This window comes from Protopterus annectens, chromosome 10.part0, assembly GCF_019279795.1.
Source record: "Protopterus annectens isolate FY-2018-M chromosome 10.part0, PAN1.0, whole genome shotgun sequence".
Lineage (NCBI taxonomy): Eukaryota > Metazoa > Chordata > Ceratodontiformes > Protopteridae > Protopterus > Protopterus annectens.
The window spans coordinates 408334200-408361672 of NC_056744.1; the positions used below are offsets into that span (position 1 = coordinate 408334200).

General features: G+C 45.0%; 1 protein-coding gene across 1 annotated transcript in view; it reads left to right on the forward strand.

Moving 5' to 3' along the window:
- ODR4 (odr-4 GPCR localization factor homolog) overlaps positions 1 to 27473 on the forward strand; it is a 606843-nt gene that overhangs the window by 572963 nt on the left and 6407 nt on the right. The window contains exon 13 of the mRNA XM_044085317.1: positions 12340 to 12435. Within this exon, the coding sequence (XP_043941252.1) occupies positions 12340 to 12435 (96 nt within the window). The remainder of the gene's footprint in view (positions 1 to 12339; positions 12436 to 27473) is intronic.

A 27473-nucleotide genomic window follows, 5' to 3' on the forward strand; every position in this document is an offset into this window, starting at 1 on the left:
TTAAACTTTTTTCGGCTCCACAAAGTCAACTCTTCACTTTTTCCATTTAGAACTGCTCCAACTCTTAAAATAAGGACCCTATTTTCTATCTAAAGCCCTGCACTTGCTCATACAAGCAATTTTATATAAGTTAGCACTAATAAACCAAAAGCACTACATCCCTAGATACTCCCTTGAGCACTCGGCCCCTATTGGTCTTTTTTGATCAGTTATAAAGGAATTACCTATACTTTTCTGGAATGACCAAAGGACAGATGTGGTTTCCTCTCCAGTCCAGCTGGAGAATCTGGGATTCCTGAGGCAATGTTACAACTGCCTCATGTACACAGACAACCCTCTCCTCCTCCCAGCAAGCTCAAATATATGTGAGAGATGCAACCATATAGCCAAACTGGAGGCTGAGCTCTCTCAACTCAGTACTGGCCCAGTCAGTCAGGAGGAGAAGGTGACCACACACACACCACAAATCCAGTCTCACATAAACCTACCACAACATCTAACCAAACACATAAACACACCAAAACATATTCGGTGGCTCTAAATAAGAATCTGCCTAAGCAGCAGAGACCTCCAAAGCAAACATCCAAGCACCTGCTACCCCAAAACAAAACACGTGTAACACATAATTCACAAAGTCAGTGTGCCAAACAAACACAGCCCTTAAGGCTAAACAACACACCTGATACACTTGTAATAGGTGACTCTATCATCAGGCACACTGACGTCCCACTCACCAGGCTGAACAAGGAGAAGGTCACGGTGAGCTGCCTGTCAGGCGCTAGGATCCGCCACATAACACAAGCACTCAGATCACTCCAAAGCAAGTACAAATATGACTCGGTCATTGTCCATGCTGGTGTGAATGACCTGAGACATACCTCCCTGGACTACATGAAAAGAGACATAGAGGAGCTCTCTGATCATGTAGCCCAGGCCGGTATGACCCTGACCTTGAATAGTATCTTACCCTCACCAAGAATGATGCCACAGTATAAAGACAAAATGATCGATTTTAACAATTGGCTAAAGTATTGGTGTCATTCAAAGGGGATCCAGTGTCTGTCAGCCTGGGATGACATGCTCGACAAGCCACGTTGCTTCGCTAGGGATGGTTTGCACCTGTCACCCCTGGGCTTTCGGATACTGGCAAAGGCTCTTACCACCCCCATAGTGCATTTTTTAGGCAAGGCTCGAAGGACAATCCCACCTCCATAGATAGCACAGGGAAAAAGAAACTAAGGGTAATGCTACTCAATGCCAGAAGTCTAAACCTCAAGATGCACGCACTCAAAGCTCTCCTCAGTATGGAGAATATCGGCATCTGTGCAGTAACAGAAACCTGGTTTAAGGCTCCCGAGAGCACCCCAGCACTACCAGGCTATACCTCATACCATGCTTTTCGGCCGCAAAACTCTGACCGAACCACAAAAGGAGGGGGAGTGTCCATATTCATCAAAGATACTCGCACCTCCAGGTTAGTGGCACTGCATGAAGCAGCAGAGACCATCCATGTGCAACTAACAGTGGGCAAAACTGCCTTTCAGTTTATAGCCTGCTACAGACCACCCTTCCAAACTCAGGAACCTCACTCGGCCTACCTGAAAACACTGGAGAATATGAAGGTCTCTTCAAACACCATTATACTGGGTGATTTCAACTACCCAAACACAGACTGGGAGCATTACTCAAGCCCCAATGCCCTAGCCCAAAGGTTCCTTTAATTTATAAACTCAAATGCTATGGAACAACTAGTCACCACTCCCACAAGAGGGGAAAACATACTGGACCTGATCATCACCAACATGGGGACTCTATGCTCCACACCAGAAGTATACCCCTCATTGGTAAGATCGGACCATAAATTAATCTCACTGGACATCCACATCCCGACCCCACACCCAGCCCAGAAAACCACAGTGAACAATTTCTCAAAAGCAAACTTCACACTTCACAAAACCGAGGTGACATCCTTCAAAGCCCCCGGGCCAGCGGAAACTACGTCCCAAACTGCAGAAACCTTTATAAACGTATTCTATGGACACCTTCAGGAATGCATGGATCATGCAATCCCAAATAAAACCAAGACCCAATCCTCCAAAGGCAGGCGTTCAATCTGGTGGACCCCCAGCCATAAATAAGCTTTACAACAAAAGGAGGAAGCTACTACATGATGGAGCTAAATCCCTAAAAGGGAAGGCATCTCTGATCAGTGCTAGCAAAATACTACGGTCCTTCATAAAATCATCCAAGGCCAGCTTTGAGAGAAAAATTGCACAGGACACCAAAGATAATCACAAGGCCTTCTTTAGTTATGTTAGAAACCTGGGTGGCAACTCCAGATATGTTCAGAGTTAATCCAAAATGACAAAAAATACACTGAACCCACAGACATAGCCAACATCCTGGCAGACAGGTTCAGTGCAAAATCCCCCCCCCCTTCCTCCCCAAAAGAGCAAATATCTATCCCAGCAGAGAGTCGCCTCCCTGACATCTCAGATGCTCAGGTGAGAGCTGCCCTCTCCAAGGCAAAAAACACAGCATCAATGGGACCGGACGGTGTCCCGGGCTGCGTCCTACACGAGCTCCAAGAAGAGCTAAAACCTCATATAAAGTTACTATTCAACCTCAGCCTTAGTACAGGATATGTACCGAAGGAATGGCATACAGCAACAGTGGTCCCACTCCACAAAGGCGGTGCCTCAACGGACCCTGGAAACTATCACCCTATAAGTTTGACTAGCCTGGTCTGCAAAGCTATGGAGCGGATCATCATGGAGCTCATAAGCAAAGACATTGGGGACCTGCATTCGCTGGATCCTACCCAGTTTGGCTTTGTTAAGGGCAGATCCTGCCTCCTGAACCTGGTTGACTTCTTTGAAACAGTCACCAAGGTCATAGATGAAGGGAAGGTAGTCCACACAGCCTACCTGGCCCTCGCAAAAGCCTTTGACACAATACCCCACTCGGGCATCATAAATAAGCTCTCCAGCTTAAATATCAACCCCTATGTCATAAGATGGGTTGCAAACTGGCTCAAGGATAGAACCCACATGGTCAGAATTGCGGGAGCCATGTCAGACTCTAAACCAGTTACTAGTGGCGTCCCACAAGGCTCAGTCCTGGGACCTCTCTTTTCGGTATATATTTCTCTGAGGTACAGGCTAACACGGGAGGACTATGGCTGACCAAGTTTGCAGACGACTGCAAAGTGGGTGCCATAATCGACTCGCCAACTGACACAGACATCCTCCAAAAGAGTCTCACAGAGACGGATAACTGGTGCCAGAACCATGACCTAAAGCTAAATGCCAAAAAGTGCATAGTCATCCCCTTTGGGAAAAACAAAGTGCCCACAAATTACCACATAGGTGGTAATCCATTAAGCATGGAAGAAGTAATTAGGGATTTGGGGACCCAAGTGGATAGCAATCTTTCCTTTGACAATCACGTCGCCAAAGTGGTTAGAAAGACCTTCTATATAGCCTACCTTATCACAAAAGGGTTCACATCTAGATCAAGAGAGGTCATTGTGCCCCTCTACTCATCACTCATCTGGCCCATAATAGAATACAATGCCCCATTTGGGATGCACCTTATCCGACACCTGCAGCAACTGGAAAGACCACAAAAGTACATCACCAAGAGGATCAAGTGACTCAAACAGATGACCTGTGCTGCCCGGTTAAAGAAACTCCAGCTATACTCAGTTACATACCACCTACTCGGAGGCAATTTGTGCCTGACGTATAAAGCCATGTCAAATCCAGATTTAATGGACATGCTCCACCTCAGAAAACCAAATCCCTTAGAGCTACACGCTCGAGGGACTTAAACCTCAACACAGAAATTAATAGAACCTGCTGGAGGGACAGCTTTATAACCCAGAGGCTCCCATCACTCTGGAATAGAATCCCAGTCCATGTCAGACAGAGCCCCTCACTGCTTCTCTTCAAGAGAAATCTTGACGAGTAGATGGGAGATCGTAGGTTTACCCCAGGGATCACTTCTGCATCACTGCTAGACAGAGGCACAGTAAACTAACCCTAAAAGGGTATAGTAAACTCATTTAAAAGGGTGGCGAAAGCCAAACACACTCTGGCTAGGCTTGTAAATGTCCTAGGGCAGATAGCCTAGTATCAACCTATCAACCTATGAACAATTCAGTCAGGCAAAATTAAGACAGTGTAGAACTCTGAAAGGTTAAAATGCCAAGAAATATACTTATCAATCAGCGATATATTTCCAGATTGTTTGGGAATCACACACCAGGAGTTTCCAACAGTGTTTGGTATCTACTTCTCTGAAATACAGGCTAACACAGAAGGCATTTGGCTAATGAAATTTGCAGATGACTGCAAACTAGGAGCCATAGTCGAGTCTCCAAATGATGTGGACATTCTACAGAAGGGCCTCACTGAGACAGATGCCTGGTGTCAGAGCCATGGCCTCAAGCTCAGTGCCAAAAAGTGCACTGTCATCCCCTTTGGTAAAAACTCTGTACCCATGAACTACCACATAGGCAGCAGTCTACTTGACACCGAATGTGTGATAAGAGACCTTGGGATCCAGGTGGACAGTAGTCTCTCCTTTGATAATCACATTGCCACAGTAGTCAGGAAGTCCTTCTATGTTGTTTTGAAAAAAAAGAAAGTCCTTCTATGTGGCACACCTCATCACAAAAGGGTTCTCATTCAGGAAAAAAGAGGTCATTGTTCCCCTCTACTAAGCACTCATCAGACCCATTATAGAGTACAATGCCCCTTTTGGAATGTACCTCACATGGCATCTGCAGCAGCTGGAAAGGCCACAGAAGTACTTCACAAAGAGGATTACTGGCCTCAAACAGATGCCCTACACTGACCGTCCCAAAAACCTCCAGCTTTACTACATAGCATATCACCTACTCCGAGGTGATGTCTGCCTAACATATAAAGCTATGAAAAACCCAGAGCTGTTGGACATGCTACACCTAAAGAAATGCCAATCCCTCTGAGCTACACACACTAGGGACCTAAACATTGTCACCACAATAAACAGTACATGCTGGAGGGATAGATTCCTGTCCCAGAGACTTCCCATACTCTGGAACAAGGTACCCATCTATGTCAAGCAAAGTTCCTCATTAGCACTTTTCAAGAAAAAATCTTGACGAGTGGATGGGAAATAGGAAATACACCCTGGGGATCACTTCTGTGGCTCTGCTCGACAGTGGCACAGGAAAATAACTTTCTTGGGTGGCATAAGCCAGGGAACCTTGTTGGCTAGGCTTACTTAGGCCCTTGGGCCAATAGCCTAGTACCTACCTATGAACCTGCTTTTCTATAACTGTGTGAAACTTTCCACCAGTGTTATTTTTTAATATCTCCTGGTACTGAAACTCTGGTGTTTACTGTAAGTAGATATTTAGTATTTTCTTGTTCTTTTATTAATTATTATTAAATATATTTAAATGTTTCATTGTGGTGGTCCTTTTTAGAGAATATTTAAGCTTTGAGAGTATTTGCATATATTTATTTGGTGATAACTCTGGCCACTCCTGAAAGGCTTGCTGTTTGGTCAACATTATCATTTGTATTACTATTAATTTTGCACATTATAATTGGATACCCTTGCAAGAGCCTTGGGTAGCTGGCTTTGTAGTGCTTGGTGGCAATGATAAATACCTTATAGTCTGGGCAGAAGGGGCCATAGCTAATAAACCTGTGCCAGCCTTCCCCAGGTGTGTGTGTATGTGTGTGTGCACACAAACCAAATCTCACTGTGTGTGTGTGTGTGTGTGTGTGTGTGTGTGTGTGTGTGTGTGTGTGTGTGTGTGTGTGTGTGTGTGTGTATGTGCGCCAGCTATTTGGAACAGGGACACAAAGCACTGCTTTCACAGAGAGAGTGGTGGAGGACTTGTCAGGGCACTCATTTGAGGACTTAACTCTGCAGCTGTACCAGTGGGGAGTCTTATTGGGGACCTGGGGGGAGACAGAGAAACCCAGACCCCGGACTGAGCGTTTGCCCCTTGTGCTTTTAAGGGAAATTTTCTTTGATGCAGAGAGGTCTGCATGGAAATACTGAGTGTATCCATTTGTATTCCAAGTGAACATTTCTCTCCAGTGTCATAGATGAGACATCATGCTCCTTGATTACTGGTCCAGTGTTGGGATGTCACATATTGGTGGCAGTGGTGAGTATTGAAATTCTATAGCCTGTAAGCAGTTGTCACTTAAGATGTGTACTCTCAGGCAGCCACAAGGTGAATATTCAGAGTTTCATATCACAACAGTTTTTATTTATTTATTTTTGTTAGTTTAGTTAGGGAGAGCAGACAAGTATGTCAGCAGAGGATTATGGCAAGCTGACAAAGAACCAGTTGGCCAAGGTGTGCAATGCCAGTGGATTGGTGTATGCCAACCTGAGTAAAGAGGAAATTATTTCAGCCTTTGTCACAGCTCAGACCGTCAACCAGGAGGGCAACCAGTTTGGTGGTGGGGATTTGCAGCCCTCAGAAACGGAACAGTTTACCTTTTCCTCAGAAGACTTAAAAATTCATTTGGAGAAAACAGTATAATGTTGACCAAGGGCTCTGGATACAGTTCGTAACCCCCCCTTACTCCATGTTAAAGCTGCAACTGCTGTTTCTAAATTGTCTGATACTGATGCTTAAACTATGACACAGTTAAAATGTTTTTTGTAATGTTGTAAGTTAACTCCTGAAGCTTACAAAAAAATTTTTTGTGAGCATAGGTTCATAGGTATTTACTAGGCTAACAAGCACAAGAGCCTTTTTAGCCTAGTCAAGCATCCCAAATCTGTGACAAGTTCTGATACCCTTGATAGTGTAAGCATAGGCCTGGGAGACAAACCATTTACAGGTCACAGGTGTCCATTAGAGACATAGGTGCCAAACCAGGGATGAATTTCCGGTTTCCCATCCAATTGTCCAAGTTGCACTTGAATTGGGTTAGGGAGGAACTCAGCTTCACATGGATGGGGAGCCTGTTCCATAGACGGGTAGTCTCTTGAGATACATACCTATCTCATCAGCAGGTCCTATTTATATCACAGGCAAGGCAGACGCAAGGCAGATGAAAGTGTGTGTGATTATATTGCTGAGTTAAGTACTTATTTTCATAGGTGGTTAAGTGGGCATCGGGTCCCCACTTTTGAAGGGCTGCCAGACCTTTTGGTGAGGGAACAAGCCTTTAGCACTTTGCTTGAGGGCACAAGAATCTGTTTGGCAGACTAAGAGTACAACTCTGCGGATGAGCTGGGAAAAAATGGAAATCAATACTTGGCAAGCAGGGCATCAGTGCACAGGTAAGGCATACCCAGAGCTGTACGTGGATATAAGGAAACCCATAGTGGGCAGCCTAAACTGCCCCAGCAGAAGTCCGCCAGTAACAAGGGAAGCCACTAGTTCAGGTAAACGGCCAGGATCAAAGGTTAAATGTTTTAAATGTAACCAGTGGGGCCATGTAGCATATAGATTTCCTTGGAGGCAAGGTGGGGTACATAAGGTGGGGGATCCAGCAAGTTGGAATAACAGTATGCCAGTGGTAAGTTGTCTGGAGGCAACAGGGGTACCAAACTGTTACAAGAGGTTATATCCTTAGTGGATGGAAAACACGCCACTGCTAAGAGAGACACAGCCTCTGACATAACCATTGTGAAGCCGACAGTGGTTAAAGAGGAACAATACTGTCTTGGGCAGTCCACTCCTATCAGAATTTAGGGGGGACCCCATTCCAAATGCCTTTAGTCAGGGTTTCCCTTGACTAGGAGGGTGGAAAAGGAATCTAGCAAGTATGTGTGTTTGAGGATATCCCTGCAGATGTCTTGCTAGGGAATGATTTTGATAATGCAGTACCTTGTGTGCATGCAGTGACACACAGTCAGGCTAGCAGACAGACATGTGGGTCTGGTAGCCTGGGGGAGGCCCAGACAGACCTCATAACTGAAGCCAGGGCTGGTGAGGTGGCTATTTCAAGGGTGGAGCTACCCTGTAGCAGTGAGCCTGGAGGTGAGCCACGGCTGCTGATAGGTACTGATGTTCCCTTGGACAGAGTGACTGCAAGGGCAGAGGTAAGTGGTAGTACCCAGGCTGACAGTGAGGCACCACTGTCAGAGGATACCAGATTTCCTGTGGAAGGGGAGCTGGAAAGAGTCACAAAAGTAGAGCTGAGACAGGCTCAGCTCTCAGAACCTACACTAAGAAGCTTGAGGGAAGTTGCTAGGAAGGCACCTGCTTCTCAAGGAAAAGGGGAGTCTGCATATTGGAACAAAGGGTTCCTGTAAAGAGAGTGGATGCCTGAGGGAGGGCTAGAGTGTGAGGTAATGCAGCATTTGGTAGTGCCTAGAGCCTACTGTCTGGCACTTCTAGCCATAGCCCATGGCATTCCTTTTGAAGGTCATTAATGGCATAAAGCATACCAAGAGATATATTATGCAGAACGTTTATTGGCCTGGTATTTCCAGGGATGTAACAGGGTACTGCAGGACCTATGAACAGTGCCAAAAAGTAGGCAAGACAGGAGACAAGGTCAAAGCTCCTTTTATGCCTTTGCTTGTGATTGAGGAGCCATTTCAGAGGGTAGCTATGGATATTGTGGAGCCTCTGAATACTCCAAGTTCCACAGGGAAAAAGTATATCCTAGTGGTAGTAGATTAGGCTGCCAGATACCCTGACGCAGTGGCACTGTCATCCTTTGAGGCAGAAAAGTTGGCAAATGCATTGTTAGAGATTTTCAGCAGAGTATCTTTCCTGAAATAAATACTGACTGATAGAGGTGCCAGTTCCATATCAGGCCTACTGGCTTGTCTGTGGAAGCAATGTGGGGTGAAGCACTTAAAGACCACCCCCTACCATCCCCAAACTAATGGTCTTGTGGAGAGGTTAAACTCTACATTATAAAGAACATGGTACATTCATCTACAGACCATTTTGAGAGAGTGGGGCGTATATTTGCCCCATTTGCTGTTTGCTTACAGAGAGCTACCCCAGAAATCCACAGTTTTTTTGCCCTTTGAGTTGCTGTATGGCCATAGGGTGAGGGGGCCACCTTTAGATTTGATTCGTGATGAGTGGGAGGGTGAATGTGAATCTCACAAGGAGTCTGTTGTGGCATATGTCCTAAACTTCAAGACAAGGCTGAAGGAGCTCATGGGCTTGGCCCACGAGAACCTGACAGGAGCCCAACAGCAGAAAAAGGTCTAGTATGACAGGAATGCTCAAGCAAAGAGTATGCTATGTAGCAGCAGATGATGGTTCTCATTCCTGTCAGACACATCAAGCTGCAAGCAGCTTGGAAGGGACCCTTCAAATGGGTAAGGAAGATCAGTGATGTTAAATACAATTCTACATGGTGGATCTGCTCGGCAGGAGGCAGAGGCACAAATTGTACCACATTAACATGATAAAACCGTACCATGATAGGGAGGCTCTAGTGCTAAATGTTTGTGGTAGGAGGCAGGAAGTGTCTGAGGGGGATCTATGGCTACAGTGAGCCAGCCAGCAAAATCCCAAGTTATTATATTGGAGCCTAGGGTTGCAGGCATATGATATGACAGTGCAGCACTGTAGTGGGGGTCAGCAGTGCCAAGGCAGATGGAATCTCAAGACAAGGTATGGGATAATATATTCCCAGACAGGCTCATTCCTCTCAAGCAATGTTTCTCAAGGGTCACTTGAAAAACTTGCTTGAGTCTTCAAAGGGGGAGAGGTGTGATGTTTGGAGGTACTGCAGGCCATGCCAGCAGAAATATGGCAGTGGAGTTGTAACATATGCCAGCACAGCTAGCCGGAAGTATGTAAAGAATCAAATGTCATTTGTATATCAAACTGATTTGTACAGATGCTTGTGTTGAAAAATGTATCTGTGAAGTTTGCTTGTGTTAAAATGTAACAACAGTGTGCCCTGCTGGAGAGCAAAGAAATGTACCTGCATTATTGTAACTGAATTAAATGTATATGTTTCAACAGAGGATACTGACTGAGAAGAGGTTAATAAAAATCCAACTGCAGCAAATTTCAAAATATATCTGAAATTAAATTAATTTATGGGTTAAGCCATAAAGATGTTATCCCACAGTTTTGAAGGGAGCCAGAGACGCAATGTCTGAGAATAGGTTGTAGCTCCTGTAGGAAGAGTAGAATGTTTTTTATGGTTTTATGACTTCCAGGAGATCTGAGTAAAGTTCTGTCTGTGTGTATGGTAACACATACGTGCTAAAATCCTGTCAGCTTCTAGTGTTTGTAATAGCATGATAAACAGAGTCAGATGACCAGATGTTTGTGATGTCATTCTGTAAGCCAGAAATAATATTTAGATATTAGTATGAGTTTGCTCACAGCATTCTGTCTTGTATCTGACAACAAGAACCACTCACCCACATTATCTTACTTTGTGGTAGTAAGTAACTTAACTAGGGAATAGTAATTCTTTTAGATTAGTCAGTCAGGGATATGTAGTGAGATTAGAAATACTGTTTTTCTTTAACTGTGTGAAACTTTCCATCTGTGTTATTTTTAATATCTCCTGTGACTGAAATTCTGGTGTTTACTGTAAATAAATATTTAGTATTTTCTGCGTGAATGGGCGTGCCTTTGCTGAAGGTTGGATGTCGAGCTGGAACTTGGCACCGTGAAAATCTACTGCCAATCATTAGCGGACCGGAGTTCCGTTGTGGTGACCCCTAACAGCCGAAAGACAACAACTTGTTCTTGTATTATTAATTAATAAATATATTTAAACTTTTCATTGTGGCAGGTCCTTTTTAGGGAATATTTAAGCTTTGAGAGTATTTGCATATATGTATTTGGTGATAACTCTGGCCACTCCTGAAAGCCTTCCTGTGTGGTCAACATTACAATTTATGTTAATATTGATTTCACACAGTGTAATTGGCTATCCATGCAAGAGCGTTAGGTAGCTGAGTTTGCAGTGCTTGGTGGCAGTGTTAAGTACCATATAGTCTGGACATAAGGGGGCATAGCTAGTAAACCTGTGCCAGCCTTCCCCAGGGGTGTGTGTGTGTGTGTGTGTGTGTGTGTGTGTGTGTGTGTGTGTGTGTGTGTGTGTGTGTGTGAGTGAGTGTTCTCTTAAGGGAAATTGTACTTGATGCAGAGAAGTCTGCATCTGGAAATACTGAGTGTATCCATTTGTATTCCAAGTGAATGTCTCTTGTGTCAGTGGTCAGGATTCAGGCTCCTTGATTACTGGCCCAGCGTGGGGACGTCATAGCCTGATTTAGGAACAGGCCATGATGATGAAGCTCCAGTATCAATAAGCTTTACAATACAATAGAAAAAATACTGCACTAAGGGATAAACTAAAACCACCGAATGATAGAAGTGACCTCAGAAAAGGTAGACAAAGAACTGCAGCATAAATCAAAATCTGCAAAGCTGAGTATGAATCAAATATTGCCACCAACTCATCTGACCAGCTTCAGTGGCATATACAGATAAAACCCTGAATTCAGCCCAGGTGACCCAAGTTTGATTAGTAGCTTTTGCACTTGATTGAGCTGGCAGTGAGCATGGCATTACTATCTATGGGGGGGGGGGGTCAGACCTCTTCATGGGTTGGACAGGTCTTCTGGGGAAGCAAACAGGCCTGAACTTCAGATCATGTATAAGGTCACCAAGACTCCTATCGGCAGTAGCTGTCATTGAGCAAGTGCATGTGAGTATTGAGTGGAAGAAGGCATTGTGGCACCTGCTGTGATGTGGGTTATGCAGCTCCCACCTAGGAGAAGGGTTATACAAAATTAGTGTTCTCAGTGCTAGAATGCTGAGGAAGACATAAACAGCCCTTATGGTTACCCAAGTAATGCCCCCAACACCTCTGACAGTAATTGTAAGGGGCTCTAGTCCAGTGGAGAGAGTCGATGATTGAGAGGCATGGGAGAAAGAAGCATAAAAATAAAACAAAATAAAAAGAAATATTGCACCACATCTAAAGATAGTTGTAAAGTCTTTTTTTACCTGTGTCAGGAATTTACAAAGAGTACTCCTGACTGGTACTACCTCCTCTGACCTGGAGAACTGTGCTATAATGTAGTATAATTCATGAAGTACTGTGTAGTTTATTTGCTGTAATCAGTGACTTGCAGTTTTTTTTTAAGTCAGAGATGATCTGAAACTGCATTATAATTACATTTTAAGGGTTTAAGGATGATTTTTACCAATATAATTTTATTTATTAGTCATAACCTGCCAGCCCATGTATATTGCTTATGACATGAAATCTTGGCAGGGCTTCCAGTATATTACAAATATCTACAAATTTAGTGTAAAAAGAAAACATTAATTCATTTGTGGGAGTGTTTGTGTTTTTATTTATTTTTCAGATCCAGATGCATTTAAGAACTCTGAAGGGGAAAAAGAAGAATTGAAAAATGTTGTCACTGACCAAAGCAAAATTTCTAAAATCCGTCAGAATGTAGGTAAGTCCATTTTGTGTGACGATGCTGCTAGAATGACAAGTATAAATCATTCCCCATTCCAGTCCCTGTGAACCCCTATAGATTTATATTCCTCATTACCGTCTAGTTTTGAAATGTCATTGTGGTGGTTAGAGCCTTGAATTTTCTATTTATTGACAGTTATAATTTGGCTAGCTACACATTTATGTCATGTAGCTGTCTATACAAAGTGCATCTGATACTGAAACAGTTAGAGCATGGCATAAATTGGGCTTGCATTTCTTCCTTGGTACCATTTTTTTCTAGTAATGTTCTATATCTTCAACCATCAGGACTTCCATTAGTCTTATCTATGGTATTGTATTGAGAATTTCACCAGACTTCTGTTGTAGAAATGTTTATTATCCAGATTCTCAATTATTTAAACTTATTCAGTGATCTTACTTTGAGAGGGCCTTCTCTGGCAAGTGCTCCTTTCGGTTTTATTTGAACTTACTAAATCATTTTACTTGGGGAAGGGTTTCTGTAGTAGGTGTTGTTTTGCGTTTTATTTGAACTTTCTTAGTGATTTTACTTTCAAGGGCCTTCTGTGGTGGGTATTATTTTAACTTACTCTATGATCTTTGAGTGGACCTTTTGTGGTGGGTATTCTTTGGTCTTATGTTGAGCGGGGCCTTTTATGGTGAATAGCCTTTGCGTTTTATTTTAACTTACTCGGTGATCTTACTTGGGGGGGGGGGCTTTTGTGCTAGGTATTATTTGGGATTTATTTTAACTTACTAGGTGACCTTACTTTGAGGGTGCCATTTGTGGGGGTATTCTTTGAGTTCTTCTTCCTGAGAGCCCTTTCAGTGGCTGATTGTTTCCCATGCTTGGTCTTCCACTGTGCATGTCAGAATATCCATATAAGAAGGATCTCCTGACTTCTGTTTCCCCAGTTTGTTCTAGTTGCATATACTGTTCAGACCTCCGTGTAACACACATTATTGAAATGTTCCCTTGTTCATTGCTTGTCTTGTGTTTTACCTTCACTGTGTGCTCCTTCAGTTATATTTTACTTTCACAGGGTACTGCCTTTTGGGTAATGATTTGATGCAAGTTAGACTTTGCAGGGCTTTGATGAAGGGCCTCCCAGTGAAGCAGATTGGAAACATGAAAGCCGTAGGGTAAGGAGCATGAGACAATGCTTTCATTCCACCAAATGTCCCTCCCTCACTACTCCTCCTCCTCATGTGTGCTGATTTCTGAAGTGTAGTTGGCTGTGATCTCCCCCTCCTGTGAGAGGGTTACCATCCTGCCTTATGTAGTTTGCTCTTGGCAAGTATAATGATAGACGCAATCTCCAGCACCTGTTCTTGAGAATAAGACCTGAGGCAAGCGAAACTTTCTCCGTGTTTGAGACATGGGTGAAGTCAGTTTGTATTTTTGTGATCCCTGTGGTGGCATCTTCTGTTTGATTTCTGGCCATGTGAGCATGCTTTCCTCACTCAGCTGTTTGATCCACATCCAATTCCATAGTGGCATTAGATTACTGCATTCGTTTGTATATGTGTTTGGAGTTGGATGAAAAAGTTTGGGGAAAGCTCTTTCTGTGGTTAGATGTATAGGCCTAACTCAGGCCACTTATGACACCTATATCATTTCTGAAATGCACCTCCCTTCTACTAGCATCCTACCTCCTACCACGGTCAGCATGCCACTGGTACTCTTGGATGCACCTAGCATGGACTAGATGTGAGTCTTCTTTGGCAGTCATTAGTTAAGGATTCCCTGTTGCCTCTTTGGGTCTTTATTGGCAGTTGGATCTGAAAGTCTTAAGGCCAAAATATGTGATGTAGTCCTATTATGTGAATTTCTTTTCTGTCTTTATTTACAGGATCTAATGATGTCTTCCCTGCACTGGTTGGGTCTTCCCTCTTCTCCTCTTCTTCTCTATTTTTCTGTGAGAAGGAGATATTTCCTTTCCTTGCAAAAGTGGTTGTAAAGTCTGAGTATGCCCTGAAGCCAGACATTCAAAAAGATTTCCATTTTTCTGATTATTGCTCTAGAGAGAAGCCCACATTTAAAAGCTCCCCACAGCATTCCATGCCTTCTTTCATTTCATTCTGAGGTTGGTTCTTACTTAATTCTCAGGACACGACAGGCAGAGCCAGGGTCCTCTCATTACTGCCTCCTTTTCTTTTTGCAAGGAATTTAGGTCCTTAAATTGGCTGTGCAGAAAGGTCTGTTGCTTAATTCCCTTGGAGCTCTAAGTCCTAATTATTTGGTATACATCTCCAAGTTTTAATCCTTGCTGGTGGCCTTAATATTCTTGGCTTGCATGGTTCAGTCCCAAGGGAGTCTGTTCAGGGCTCTCTCTATCTCTCTGCCTCCTTAGATTTGGTTCTCTGTACCCACTGGCTCACTATGCAGTGGATGCTATTGCAATGATGGGTTCAGCAGGCAGTTTTCGATGCATACTGCCATGGTTCATATTTTTCCTGACTCGATGACGAGTTGCACCATTTTGAGCTGGATGCCTCTTTCTGTGGATATCTGCTCTTTGAAGAGGTCTCTCCGCAACTTATTAAAGCTCCTGAGCCCATGACCAATGTGTCTGCTGCAACTGTAGATGATGGCTGTTCTTCCTTCCTTTGGTTCCTGTCCATTTTGAAGCCATTTTCAACTCTCTGGTTAGGACATTTTTCTGCCTTCACTGAAATGGTGTTGTAAGCATTCTGCAGGACTTCCAGTCCTGTGGCCTGTACCACGATGGGGACATCTGTTATAACTTTTGGAAGCCCAAGACTTTTAATTAAATCTGCTCTTGGGGTTTACTTTTCATCCATAGTCCTCCTGAAGAAGTCACTCAGCTGAAATCTATGTTTATAGACAGGGAAATCTTTCCTCATGGACAAGACAGTACAGACAGTTAGGGAAGCACAGTAGTGCAGTGGGTAGCTTTGACACCTCACAGTAAGAGGTTCTTCGGTTTGATTCTCAGCTAGGTTGAGTCATGTGCAGACTGTGCATGTCTTTCCTGTGTTTGCATGGGTTTTCTCCACTGTGCTCCACTTTTCTCCCACATTCTAAAGATATGCATTATGTGGACTGGACCCTCTAAATTAGCCATAGGTATGAATGCATATGCATGTGTGCAGTATGGAGCAGCTGTAGCAGGGCTAGCCAACCGGTGGTATAAACATTGATTCTAAATGATTGTCTTTGTTTAAGTAACACCCGACCCTCATGTGCAAAAATGGGAAAAAGGGATTGTGGATGGATGGATTAACAAAGACAATATGAACAGAGAACTGATAAATATCCACCATTAATAAGCAACCCCTGATAGCCCCACTGCTAAAAAGAGGAATAGCGGAGTGACAAAACTGGTAATTTGCTCATATTCAATTTGGACTCTAGAACCATTAAGGGTATCATCTGTAACAACTGGCACATTTAGTATGCCGATCAGGATGCCTTGTGTGGTAGGATACAAACCTTGCTTTATCAATAAATGTAACTTAAAATATATTCTAGAGGTTGATTCTAACAACAGTTCGGCAACCAGTAAAACGTTGGGACATTTTCATGTGTAGACATTCTATGTTCATTAGTAATAGCCCCTGTTGTTCATGTTTGGCAAAGTGTATAGATTATCAGGACATTTCACCCAACATGTTTTTTATGTTTGTTTTGTGATGAATTTTACAAAAGCAAAACCATTATAAAGCCTGACCAGCAGATCTATGTGCGTGACTATGCGATTAAGAAATATTTGATCAAAAATGCCTTACATTCAATTGATAGTACAAATTAAAAACATATATCTTTCATATTTTTGAGGAAGTGGATGTTAACATTACTAAATGCAGTCCTGGGTATTGGCTAGAGTATCTGTGGTATTACATTGATTAAATGGCTAGGTTTGAAATGTCCTTTGGGTTGATAGCCTAGTAACTTCCTATGATGCTGTGATCCTATGAGTTTGGAAAGAGTTTTTATATACAAGGAATATATTGGGCTGGCAAATTGCTAAATTTAAAAATGTGTTTAAGGGAATGGCCTCTTTAAGCATTAAATAGTTTTTATTCCCTTTTTCACTGGTTTTAAGCATAACATGGTTTTACTTCTAGTTGTAACAGCTCACATTGTTTTAAGTGGTTTATCACTCTGAGGAACAACACACATCATGAAACCTGTTACTGATTTCCACACATTTGGCTTTATATTTTATTTTAATAAAATTAGGCCAATAAAGTTTTGATGGGATGCATAGTAGGTATATCTGGAGGATGGTTCCTCCATGTTTGAATACTGGTTTGGATATTACTAGAAAACAGGTTGATATTGCTTTCCAGCCTCACTTCAGTATCTAATGCAGGCAAACTAAACTGGATTGGTTCCAGTACAAGCACTCCACTCCGGACTTCATTAGTTTCCTATTAGTTCTCCGCCAAATACTGTCATATTTTTGTTAGACACCTATTGTCCTGTTCTGCTTACCACTTGGTGTCCACATCCTTTTATTTCCCCTGCCAGCATCTTGTAGAATTACCACTTTTCACAAAATTGAACCAGGTTAGATTGTCAAGATGGAATGTATATTTTTTATTTTATTTTATTTAACATTTGATCTGAAGTAGTTAACTTAATTTGATCAGCAACCTGTGGGTTACGGATCTGATACAGATTCGAGCCGGCAGCATACCAAGCAAAAAGATCTGAGCTCCAAGCTCCTCCCCCCTACCCATACTGCACTGCAACCTCCTTCCATTCCCCAGATCTCGTTTGCCACGGCTTCGCCAGCACGGGATTCTTGAACTCCAGGCAAGTGTCAGGGTTTTTTCTCTAAAACTTGGTCTGTGTGTGCCCTTTTTGAGGTAATTATTAGTTATCCACGATCCTTATTGTTTTTTTCCTTGTTTGAAAGTTGAAAACTTTCAGTTAGTGTAGGCCTCCCTTCCCGCCCGTTTTGTGTGTGTGTGTGTGTGTGTGTGTGTGTGTGTGTGTGTGTGTGTGTGTGTGTGTGTGTGTGTGTGTGTGTGTGTGTGTTCTTTAGGATGTCAGAAAGTCAGAAAGTTACTTTCTCTAAGTGCACAGAGTGTGGCCACAAGCTGTCTCCAGCCAATGGTCACACACTGTGTGTAGTTTGCTTGGGGGTGGCCCATTTGTCTTCCGGCTGCAAGATTTGTGCGGCCTTTAACCCCCGAGCCCTGTGGGATTGCAGGAATAAGTTGATTCTGGTGGGTCTTCTACCCGCAGATTCAATGTCTGCCTCCTCTTCTGCTTCCTTACCAGCCATGGATGTGGCTGATCAGCCTTCTGACCATTCTCCCCTGTCCGGGACTCACCCTCCCACCTTACTACAGGGAGAGAGAGAGAGAGGCCAAGAAGGTCAATGAAAAGCACAGGGATACAGAGAGACATATGTGGATAAGGATAAAGATAGAGAGAGAGAGGGGCCGCAAGCGACAGGCCGAGTTGGATCCAACGGCCCCTCCCGCTAAAGTAATCTGGTCTCCAGTGAAAGTTACTAGGCTATCCTCGTCTCGGCTCCGTTCACCAAATTTTTCTCCGGAACTGGAGGAGGAGGAGGCTAGACCACCCTCAATGTCATCTTCACCTCAGCTCTGCCAGCCGGCATCGGTGGCGTCCTCCAGATCGACCCAAAGCATCTCTGAAGCAGACATGAATCAAATGATGCAAAGGTTTCTACAAACTCAAATGCAGATGGGGGTATTGCTGCCCCCCCCCCCGATGCAGGGAGTTTGGCTCCATTTTTTGCCCCGATATCTCATCCGATCCACCATCGGATATCGAAGTCTATGGATCCGAGGATCCCTGGAGTCAGGGGGTTGGCGCTGATGGGGCCTTTGGCCTCGACGCCGGCCATGCCCTCGAGTTTGTTGGATCCGCTTTTGGATCCGAGCTCTCAGAGCCAAGAGTTAGGCATCAGATCCGAGGGAGTGAGTGTGTCATCGGCTTCATTGTGGTTGGGGCATACTGTCCTTTCGGGTCCGACTGTTCCAGCTTCGGCTCCGATCCCTTCGTCTGATCCGAGGGTCTCAGCTACCAGTTTCAGGGAGGCCGGGTCTCCCTCGGCATTCGACATCATGGAGAGGGTTCTCTCTAGAGGATCGAGACCCCTCACTCTATCCTCGGGGCCAATCCCTGCTCTCTCGCAGTTGGGTTTGTCTTCCGTCATCCAGTCCCCCCAGAGGCAGCCTGTGCCTATTGTGCCACAGACGGTTCCCTTGGAAGAACATGAAACCATTTGTGAGCCCTCCCCAGAGAGTCAACCAGAGGAGGTCCCTCACAAACGCCAGTGTAAGAGGAGGCACTTGGACTCCCCCGAGTCCCTCACCAAGGATACCGATTTGGAGGAAGGGGGGAAGGTTCACCCAAATCACCCCCCGAAGATGTCTCCTTTGGAGACATTATGGAAATCCTTTGCCGGGGGGTCCACCCAAAAACCTTCTTCTGATGAGTCGATATTTCTGGAGGCGTTGGACACAGGCCCATCTACCTCTTGGGTGTCCCCCCCCCCGGCCGACCGTCTGGTGGACCTTATCACCACTAGAGCTTGGAGGGAACTGGACACTGTGGAGCCTATAACCAAAAGACCTGACAAAATACTGAGTCCACCGGCAGATAGAGCTTCTTGGAACAAAGGTTCCCTGGTTGATGCCATGGTGGCGGCGGCGGCCACAAAAAGGAACTCACCCAAGAAAGTTCCTCCGTCCACCCCCCCAGACAAGGAGTCCAGAGCTATGGACCGTCTTTGAAAGTGGACATTTTCTTCAGGCACCTTTACTATACTTGGCCCACGTAATTCGACTGCAGTGGGACCCCGTGAAAGAGTACGCTGAGTCTCCCCTGGAGTCCATGTCAGCCTAGGATAAACGGACCTTCTCGGCTCATATGGCCACTCTCAAGTCTGTGTCCAAATATGTCCATGCATTTACTCTCTCATGCCACCAAGGGAGCCACTAGGGCTAGCGGGTTCAGCATCACCTTAAGGCATCATGCCTTGCTCCATCTTTGCGACTTCTCAGAACCCTTCAAGGTGTCCTTCACTAACGCACCCTTTGACGGTTCCACCCTGTTCCAGAAGACCGCCTGTGATACACTTGTCCAGAGCAAGAAAGATGGGAAGACCCTGTCAGCCGTCGGAATCCACTTTTCTGACCCATAAAGGTCCTTCTCCAGGAACCAGCGAGGGCAAAAGAAGCTTTGGTTCTGGAAATCTCAGCAGTCCCAGAACACTAAGGACTCCTTCTCCCCCAGAGGCAGAGGGGGACAAGATGGACACCGGCCCAGAGGCAGAGAGGGGCTGAAGAACTTTGGGTCACGTAAACCTTTTTCAGAGCGACCCGTGCAGCAACCCTGAGGGGTTACCCGACTGCTCCTCTCTGGAGGCAGTCGGGGGGTGTTTTTCGATGCACCTAGCCCAATGGAAGTCCATCACGACAGATCGCTGGGTTCTTCGAATAATATCCAGAGGCTGTTCTATTCCCTTCATAAACAAGTCCCCTTACACAAGGTGCCTCCCGGATGTCCCACCCACTCAGAGGGAGGCCGCGGCCTTGGAAATACAAAAACTACTAGAAAAAAGAGCCATCCAGCAGGTACCCCCAGACCAGTCCAGATCAGGCATCTATTCCAGGTTCTTTTTGGTGCCAAAAAAGATGAGGACAGGCCAATTTTCGACCTGTCAACAATGAACCTGATGTTCATCGTGTTACACTGCTGCAGTCATTACACTTGGGTTATCCTGCTGTCAGGTGGTTCCCCAGTCGGCCTGAGTTCCAAAGTCTCGGTCCGGCATCGGTTGCTGTCGCCTCCTCCCCGACGTCAGTGCGACAGGGGTATATAAGATGCAGCTGACGCCATTTTCTTCAGTCTTTCTTGCCGCATGGTGCCCGAAGCAAAAGCAGTTCGCAAGTGCCGGTTAGCCGACTCCTGAGATTTTCATTCTGAATCCAGAACCGAAGTCTTCTACAAAGCTAAGTACCCCATTGGGGAAACTTTTTCTTGCCTCAGACCGATGTCAGTAAAAGTTAATAACTGTATTTCTTGTGGGAAGCAAATACCTCATAAGAACTTCCATTCTTATTGTATCCCATGCCTAGGCCCAGTCCACGACGTCATAGGTTGTCGGTTTTGTGCTAGGTTTAACAAGCGCACTATTAAACGTTGGATTGATTTTGCCTGACATTATTTTGGCAGAAAATTCAATTATACAATGCCGTCAGAACTACCGACAACCGGAACACACAAAAAGCGCAAAGACAAGGACAGGCATCCGAGGCCCAAAACTGACGAAGCCTCTTCTAGGCCAGTCGCCAGTTCTCCGGTTTTCAGCGAGGCACCTTCACAGCACCTGATGACCGCTTCTTTAGAACCTCAGACCGCCTCTGACTCCCACATGGAGATGGCTGGGCCTTCGGACGCACCAGATTTACAGCCTACTGAGACTAACCCTTCAGAGGGATCCGGAATAGCTGAACAACCTGTAGCTTCAGAGGGTGTTTTCAGACCTACTCAGTTAACCATTAAATCTTCTAAGTCTAAAACTCCTTTAAAAACAAAGAAACAAATTCAGCATTCATTAGGACAGGCCTCCATGCCTAAGAAACAAATGCTCAAAATGGCCGAAGACTTAATCACTCTGATCAGGGGGTCCCATCCCCCTCCAGATAAAAGGCCTACACAGGATGTAGACTATGACTCATACGACCAGGTATCCATCTCTTCAGATTCATCTTCAGACCTAGGATACTCTTTACCCCCCTATGAGGATTCTGATGTTGAGGAATCAATTTCTTCAGCCTCTCCACCAGAGGACCACTCCTTTGGGGAAACCTTGCATATCATGAGGGAGCATTTCCATTGGGAGGGCCAGGATTATTCAGAGTCCAAGAAAAGGCTCAGAGATTTCCTTTTATTACCTCGACACAGACCCCTTGCTATTCCGCCAGTGTTAGATATTGTGGATGATGTGTAAACTGAATCCAGTTTAAATCCTGATTCTTTACCTCCTGCTCCAGTTAAGCCAGACAGATGCTACCGAGTCCCTGACTCTCACAAATGTCTTTATAAAAGCCCTGCTGCTGACCCTGAAACTATTTCTCAGGGCCCCGAAGGGGTAAAGGCCTCCTCAGCAAAGACTCCAGTCCCTTCTGACAGAGATTCCAGAGCATTAGACAGATGGGGGAAGAAAGTATATACATCTGCAACTTTAGCAATGAGGGCCTTAAATTGCCAGTTTCACATGCTAAAATATCAGCAATATTTGATGTCTCAGTTGAAACAAAAAATGCTTCCAAACTCAGATCCTCCTAATTATAAAGAAATGCAGGATTTATTGCATGCAGTTGAACAAGTGGGAAAACATACTTTGCAATGTGGTTTTGATTCATTAGAGGCCTCCTGTAGAGCAGCAGTTACAGGATCTGTCATTAGAAGACATGCTTGGTTAAAAGAACAGACGTTACCAGATCATGTTAAAGCAAAATTATTCGATACACCTTTGCAGCAGGATGTTTTATTTGGAGTTAAGGCAGAAGAGGTATTAAAGAAAATGGAGGATAAGGCAAAATCTATGCAAATGGTGAAGGATTTCTTACAGGTTCAGCAACCTCGATTTAGCAGAAATTGGCCAACAAAGAATTGGTCCTTTCCAGTTACAGACAGACCTGAAAGGGGCAGATACAGACGTCCAAGAGGTAGAGGTCAACCACAAGGTCCTTACAAGCCTCGACAATGGGGTGCATCAACCCAGAAAAAAGGGGAAGACAGGCCTCAACCTTACAAAAAACAACCCCAATGACTTCCCACTACAGCTGCCAAACAGTTCTCTCTTGGCAGCCCCCTTTGGAGGAAAACTGGCACTTTTCTGTCACAATTGGCATATTATCACCAAAGACCAATGGGTTCTCAACATTGTATCTCAAGGTTACAGGTTCCACTTTCACACTCTGCCAAGACTAAAGGGAATGCCAAATCTGCCACCAAATCAATGGGCAGAGGCTCAAAGACAAATTACAGCACTCATGGACATGAGAGCTATTCAAAAGGTACCAACACAGGAGCAAGGACAATGATTTTACTCAAGACTCTTTCTGGTTCCCAGAAAGGACAAAGCCTGGAGGCCCATTTTGGATCTTTCTTCTCTAAACACTTACCTGGATGTTCCAAAATTCAAAATGTTGACACTACAGCAGCTTCTTCCCATGCTGGGCAATAAAGCTTGGCTCGTAACTTTGGTCCTCAAGGAGGCATACCTGCATGTCCCCTATCAGACAAAACTACAGAAGATACCTCAGATTCATAGCTGGTTCAATGCACTACCAATTCTCTGCACTGCCCTTTGGCTTATCTACTGCGCCCAGGGTCTTTACAAAGTGCCTGGCACCAGTAATTGCATTTTGCAGACAGAAAGGAATCCAAATTTATCCATACCCGGACGACTGCCTGATTCAAGCAGAGAGCAAGGACATTCTTCTAAGGTATCTGGCGTTTGTAAAAAAGTTATTAAGTTGTACACAGTAAATGAAAAGAAGTCAAAACTAGTGCCCTCACAAGAGATAATATTCCTGGGTGCCAGCTTGAATACAACGGCCCAGATGGCTTATCTCACGCCAGACAAGCAAGGACAACTGACTCAATACTTTCAATTGATGGCAACAAAGGCCCAACTCCCTGCAAGAAAAAATCTGCAGGCCTTGGGTTACATGGCATCTTGCATACTACTAATTCCATATGCCAGACTGCGTATGAGGAAACTACAGTGGTACCTAAAGAGTGTCAGGTCTCAACACTGTCAAAGTTTGGGAACAATAATACCACTAATTCCTTGCCTTCAACAGGAGTTTCGATGGTGGGCTCAAGCATGTCACCTCAACAAGGGACAGCCTTTCACTCAACCCACAGCCAGGCAAACACTGACAACAGATGCATCGGATTACGCCTGGGGAGCACACATGGCAGGAAAATTTATTCAGGGCAAGTGGCCCGCAGAACGAAGGCATCTTCACATCAATCAAAAAGAGATGCTAGCTGTGCAAAATGCCCTTATGGCTTTCAAGGACCTTCTGCATCCAGGACAACTACTACTAAAGACAGACAACACCACAGTTATGTGGTACATAAACAAGCAAGGGGGCACTCATTCTTATCCCCTCTGCAGACAAGCCATGACCTTGTGGAACACAGCTCTAACCTATCAAGTTCATCTGCAAGCACAATTCCTGCCAGGAGAGAAAAAAACACTGGTAGATGACTTGAGCAGAAACATCATGGATCCGCACGAGTGGAAATTACATCCACAAATATTCAGAATGATAACACAAAAATGGTGGAGCCCGGACATAGATCTGTTTGCATCCCTAATGAACTGCCAGCTACAGAAATTCTGCACAAGGACTTACCACCCACAAGCATGGAAAGTGGATGCCCTCTCATTCAGCTGGAAAAACCTACAAGTATATGCTTTCCCACCACTACCTCTCCTTCCAAAGGTACTCATAAAAGCCAGGCAAGAAAAGCCAAAGATGATCCTGATTGCCTCAGACTGGCCACGCCAGCACTGGTACTCAGTCTTAAAGAACTTAGCACAAGGTCCACCCCGGATTTTGCCTCAAATCCCACATCTTCTGACTCAGCACAACAATCATATACTTCACAGCCAGCTAAAGACTTTAAACCTGGCTGCATGGCAGATTCCTTAGTCAAGCAAGCAATGCCTCTCTCCAAAGCTGTTATGGATGTCATTCTGGAGGCCAGAAGGCCTAGCACCAAGAAAACCTATTCGGATAAATGGAAGGGATTCTGTGCCTGGAACCAGGCTCACAGCCTTGACCCTCTTGTCCCAAATATTCCTCAGATACTACAATATTTAACTGAGATGCTGGACAAAGGCCTCTTCTTTTCATCCATCAAGATCCATGCCTCTGCCATCTCTGCTCATTACAACACGGATCCACCTATTTTTTTCTAATCCTTTGCAGAAACAGTACCTCAGAGGGGCTAAAAACATAAGACCGCCCTGTAGAGCACCAACTCCAACTTGGGATCTCAACTTTGTGTTGGAAAAATTAACTTTACCTCCTTTTGAACCAGCTAACTCAGCAGATTTTAAATATGTCTCTTGGAAAACTGCTCTGCTCCTGGCAATAACCTCAGCATGAAGAGTTTCAGAATTACAGGCACTAATGGCAGTGAAAACTTTCATAATTTTCCACCAAGACAGGGTGTCTTTAAGAACAAACCCTACTTTTATGCCAAAGGTGGTATCAAGAGTGGCTCTAAACCAAACTATTCACTTGCCAACTTTGTATCCAAACCCACAGACTAAAGGGGAAAGACTTCTGCATTCTTTGGACATACACAGACAGTTACGCTTCTACTTGGACAGAACCAAAGCTTTCAGGAAAACCGAGCAATTGTTTGTAGTATATGCTGTAGGAGCACAGGGAAAAGCCATTTCAAAACAGACCATCTCAAAATGGATAGGACACTGTATACATTTATGCTATACACACCATGGGAAAACTGTACCTAACAGCATTAGGTCTCATTCTACCAGGGCAACAGCCACTTCAACTGCCTACCTCAGAGGAGTACTTATAGAACCAGCCACCCTACCTCAGCTTTGGGATTCTACCAAAGTGTAATGACTGCAGCAGTGTAACGCGATGAACATAGTACAGTTTTGTTCCTACCATAAATGTAGATGTTCAAGTGTATAGGCTGCTGCAGTCCAGGTTACCCTCACTCCTTCCCCTCTTACTTGCTGGTCCATACCTAAGGCTTCTACCCTTTACTACCTATGGGGAGTATTTGCTGGTAACTGAAATTTTTAGATTGCTGTTCATATTATTTTATTATATATTTTATTAGCAATTTGCATTGCCTACCTTTTTTGGGAGCACCTGACATCTGGGCAAGAAAAACTGAAGAAAATGGCGTCAGCTGCATCTTATATACCCCTGTCGCACTGACGTCAGGGAAGAAGTGACAGCAACCGATGCCGGACCAAGACTTTGGAACTCAGCCCAACTGTGGGACCACCTGACGGCAGGATAACCCAAGTGTAATGACTGCAGCAGTGTATACACTCTAACATCTACATTTATGCTAGGTACAAAACTGTACTTTTGTTGCCAAGGAAACGTTCCGGATGGTCACTCTTCAATCCATCCTGCCCTTCGTGCAGGAGGAAGACCGGTTGTGCTCGATAGACCTCAAGGATGCGTACTACCATATTCTGATGGACAGTCGATCCAGGAGGTTCCTCCGCTTTCAGCTAGGGGCCAGTCATTAACAATTTAGGGTCCTACCCTTCGGTCTCACCACAGCCCCCAGGGTGTTCACCAAGGTCATGGCAGTTGTAGCGGCCCACCTGAGACTTCAGGGCATTCAGGTCTTTCTGTACCTGGACGACTGGCTTCTCACTGCCCCCACCAGGCATCTACTCTTACTAGCCAGACATTTCTTTCTCCGGATATCACCTTGGCTAGGGATTACCATAAACCTAAGGAAGTCTTCCGTTCAACCTGTTCAAGTGTTAGACTTCATAGGGGTGAGAAGAGATTCTCGCCAGGCCAGGGCATTCTTAACCCCAGACAGACTACACAGTCTGACACTTCATGTGTTAGTGCTTCTGCAGTCCTCTGCACCCCTGCAGAATTAGTACTGAGAGCCTTAGGGTCCATGGCAGCAGCTATCAACCTGATCCCCTGTGCTCGTGTGCATATGAGAATTTTACAGTGGACGTTGCAAGTTCAGTGGCTGATTCTTCATCAACCTCTAGATTTTCCGATCCCTCTGAGCAAAGTGTGCCGAACTTCTCTCACGTGGTGGCTCCAATCTCGGAATTTGCAGGGGGGACGTCCCTTTCTTGCTCCCCAGCCCCAAGCCACGGTGACCACGGATGCCGCCCGCCTACGGTGGGGGGGGGGCATTGTTCGGGCAGGACTGTTCAAGGCACGTGGACTCAAAATGAGACCGTTTTGCATATAAATGTCATAGAGATGAGAGCAGTCCTTTTAGCGTTATAGGCCCTTCATGCTTATCTACCTCTGGGAACTATTGCGATCCAGTCAGACAATATGTCAGTGGTCTGGTATATCAACAAACAGGGAGGAACCAAGTCTTATCCCCTTTGTCGAGAAGCCATGAGAGTCTGGGAATGGGAGATCTCCGCCAACCGCTTTCTGACAGCAATGCACATTCCGGGTCAGTCCAACATCTTGGTGGACAAATTGAGCAGAATTATCCTTTCTCCTTACAAGTGGTCTCTGAACCCTTCTGTAGCGGAACAGATCTTCCTCAAGTGGGGTCAGCCTTGCAGCAATCTCTTCGCATCGCCTTCCAACGTGAAGTGCAGCGAGGTTTTCGCTCTAATCCCCCCGAGGGGGGAAAGGCCCAGAGACACTCTTGTCCATGCTTGGCCACCCAGTCTTCTTTATGCATATCCCCCGCTCCCACTCATGATAAAGTTCTTACAGAAAGCTCGCCGGTTGGGGAGCAGATTGATCCTCATAGCCCCATTCTGGCCTCGTCAAGTCTGGTTCCCCTGCCTATAGTCTCATCTCATAGCTCCACCTTGGATCTTGGATCCCATTCCGGATCTAATTCGTCATCCCTCAGGAATGCTTCCTCCGAATATGGACAGACTGAAGCTCACAGCTTGGCTGCTCCAGTTCCACTAGTTCCTAGGACTCCTGGTATCTCTTCTCCTGTTAAATCTATCTTGGTTGCGGCACATAACTCCTCTACCTGGAAAATTTATTTTAGCAAATGGAGATGCTTCTCCATTTGGGCTTCACAGAGAAACCTAGATCCTTTTACCGCTCCGATCCCAGCGGTATTAGACTTTTTGTCTCATATCTTCCAGCAAGGAGCCAGCTCCTCCAAAGTGAAGGTCCAGCTGGCGGCTATTTCTCATTTCCATGTAGGGGACAGTTTAGGCTCTCCCGCTGCTGCCAGAATTTGTAAAATCTTTTTGAAAGGCACTTTTCTTCTGCGACCCCCTATTAAGAATCCGTCCCCACCGTGGGATCTGACTGCGG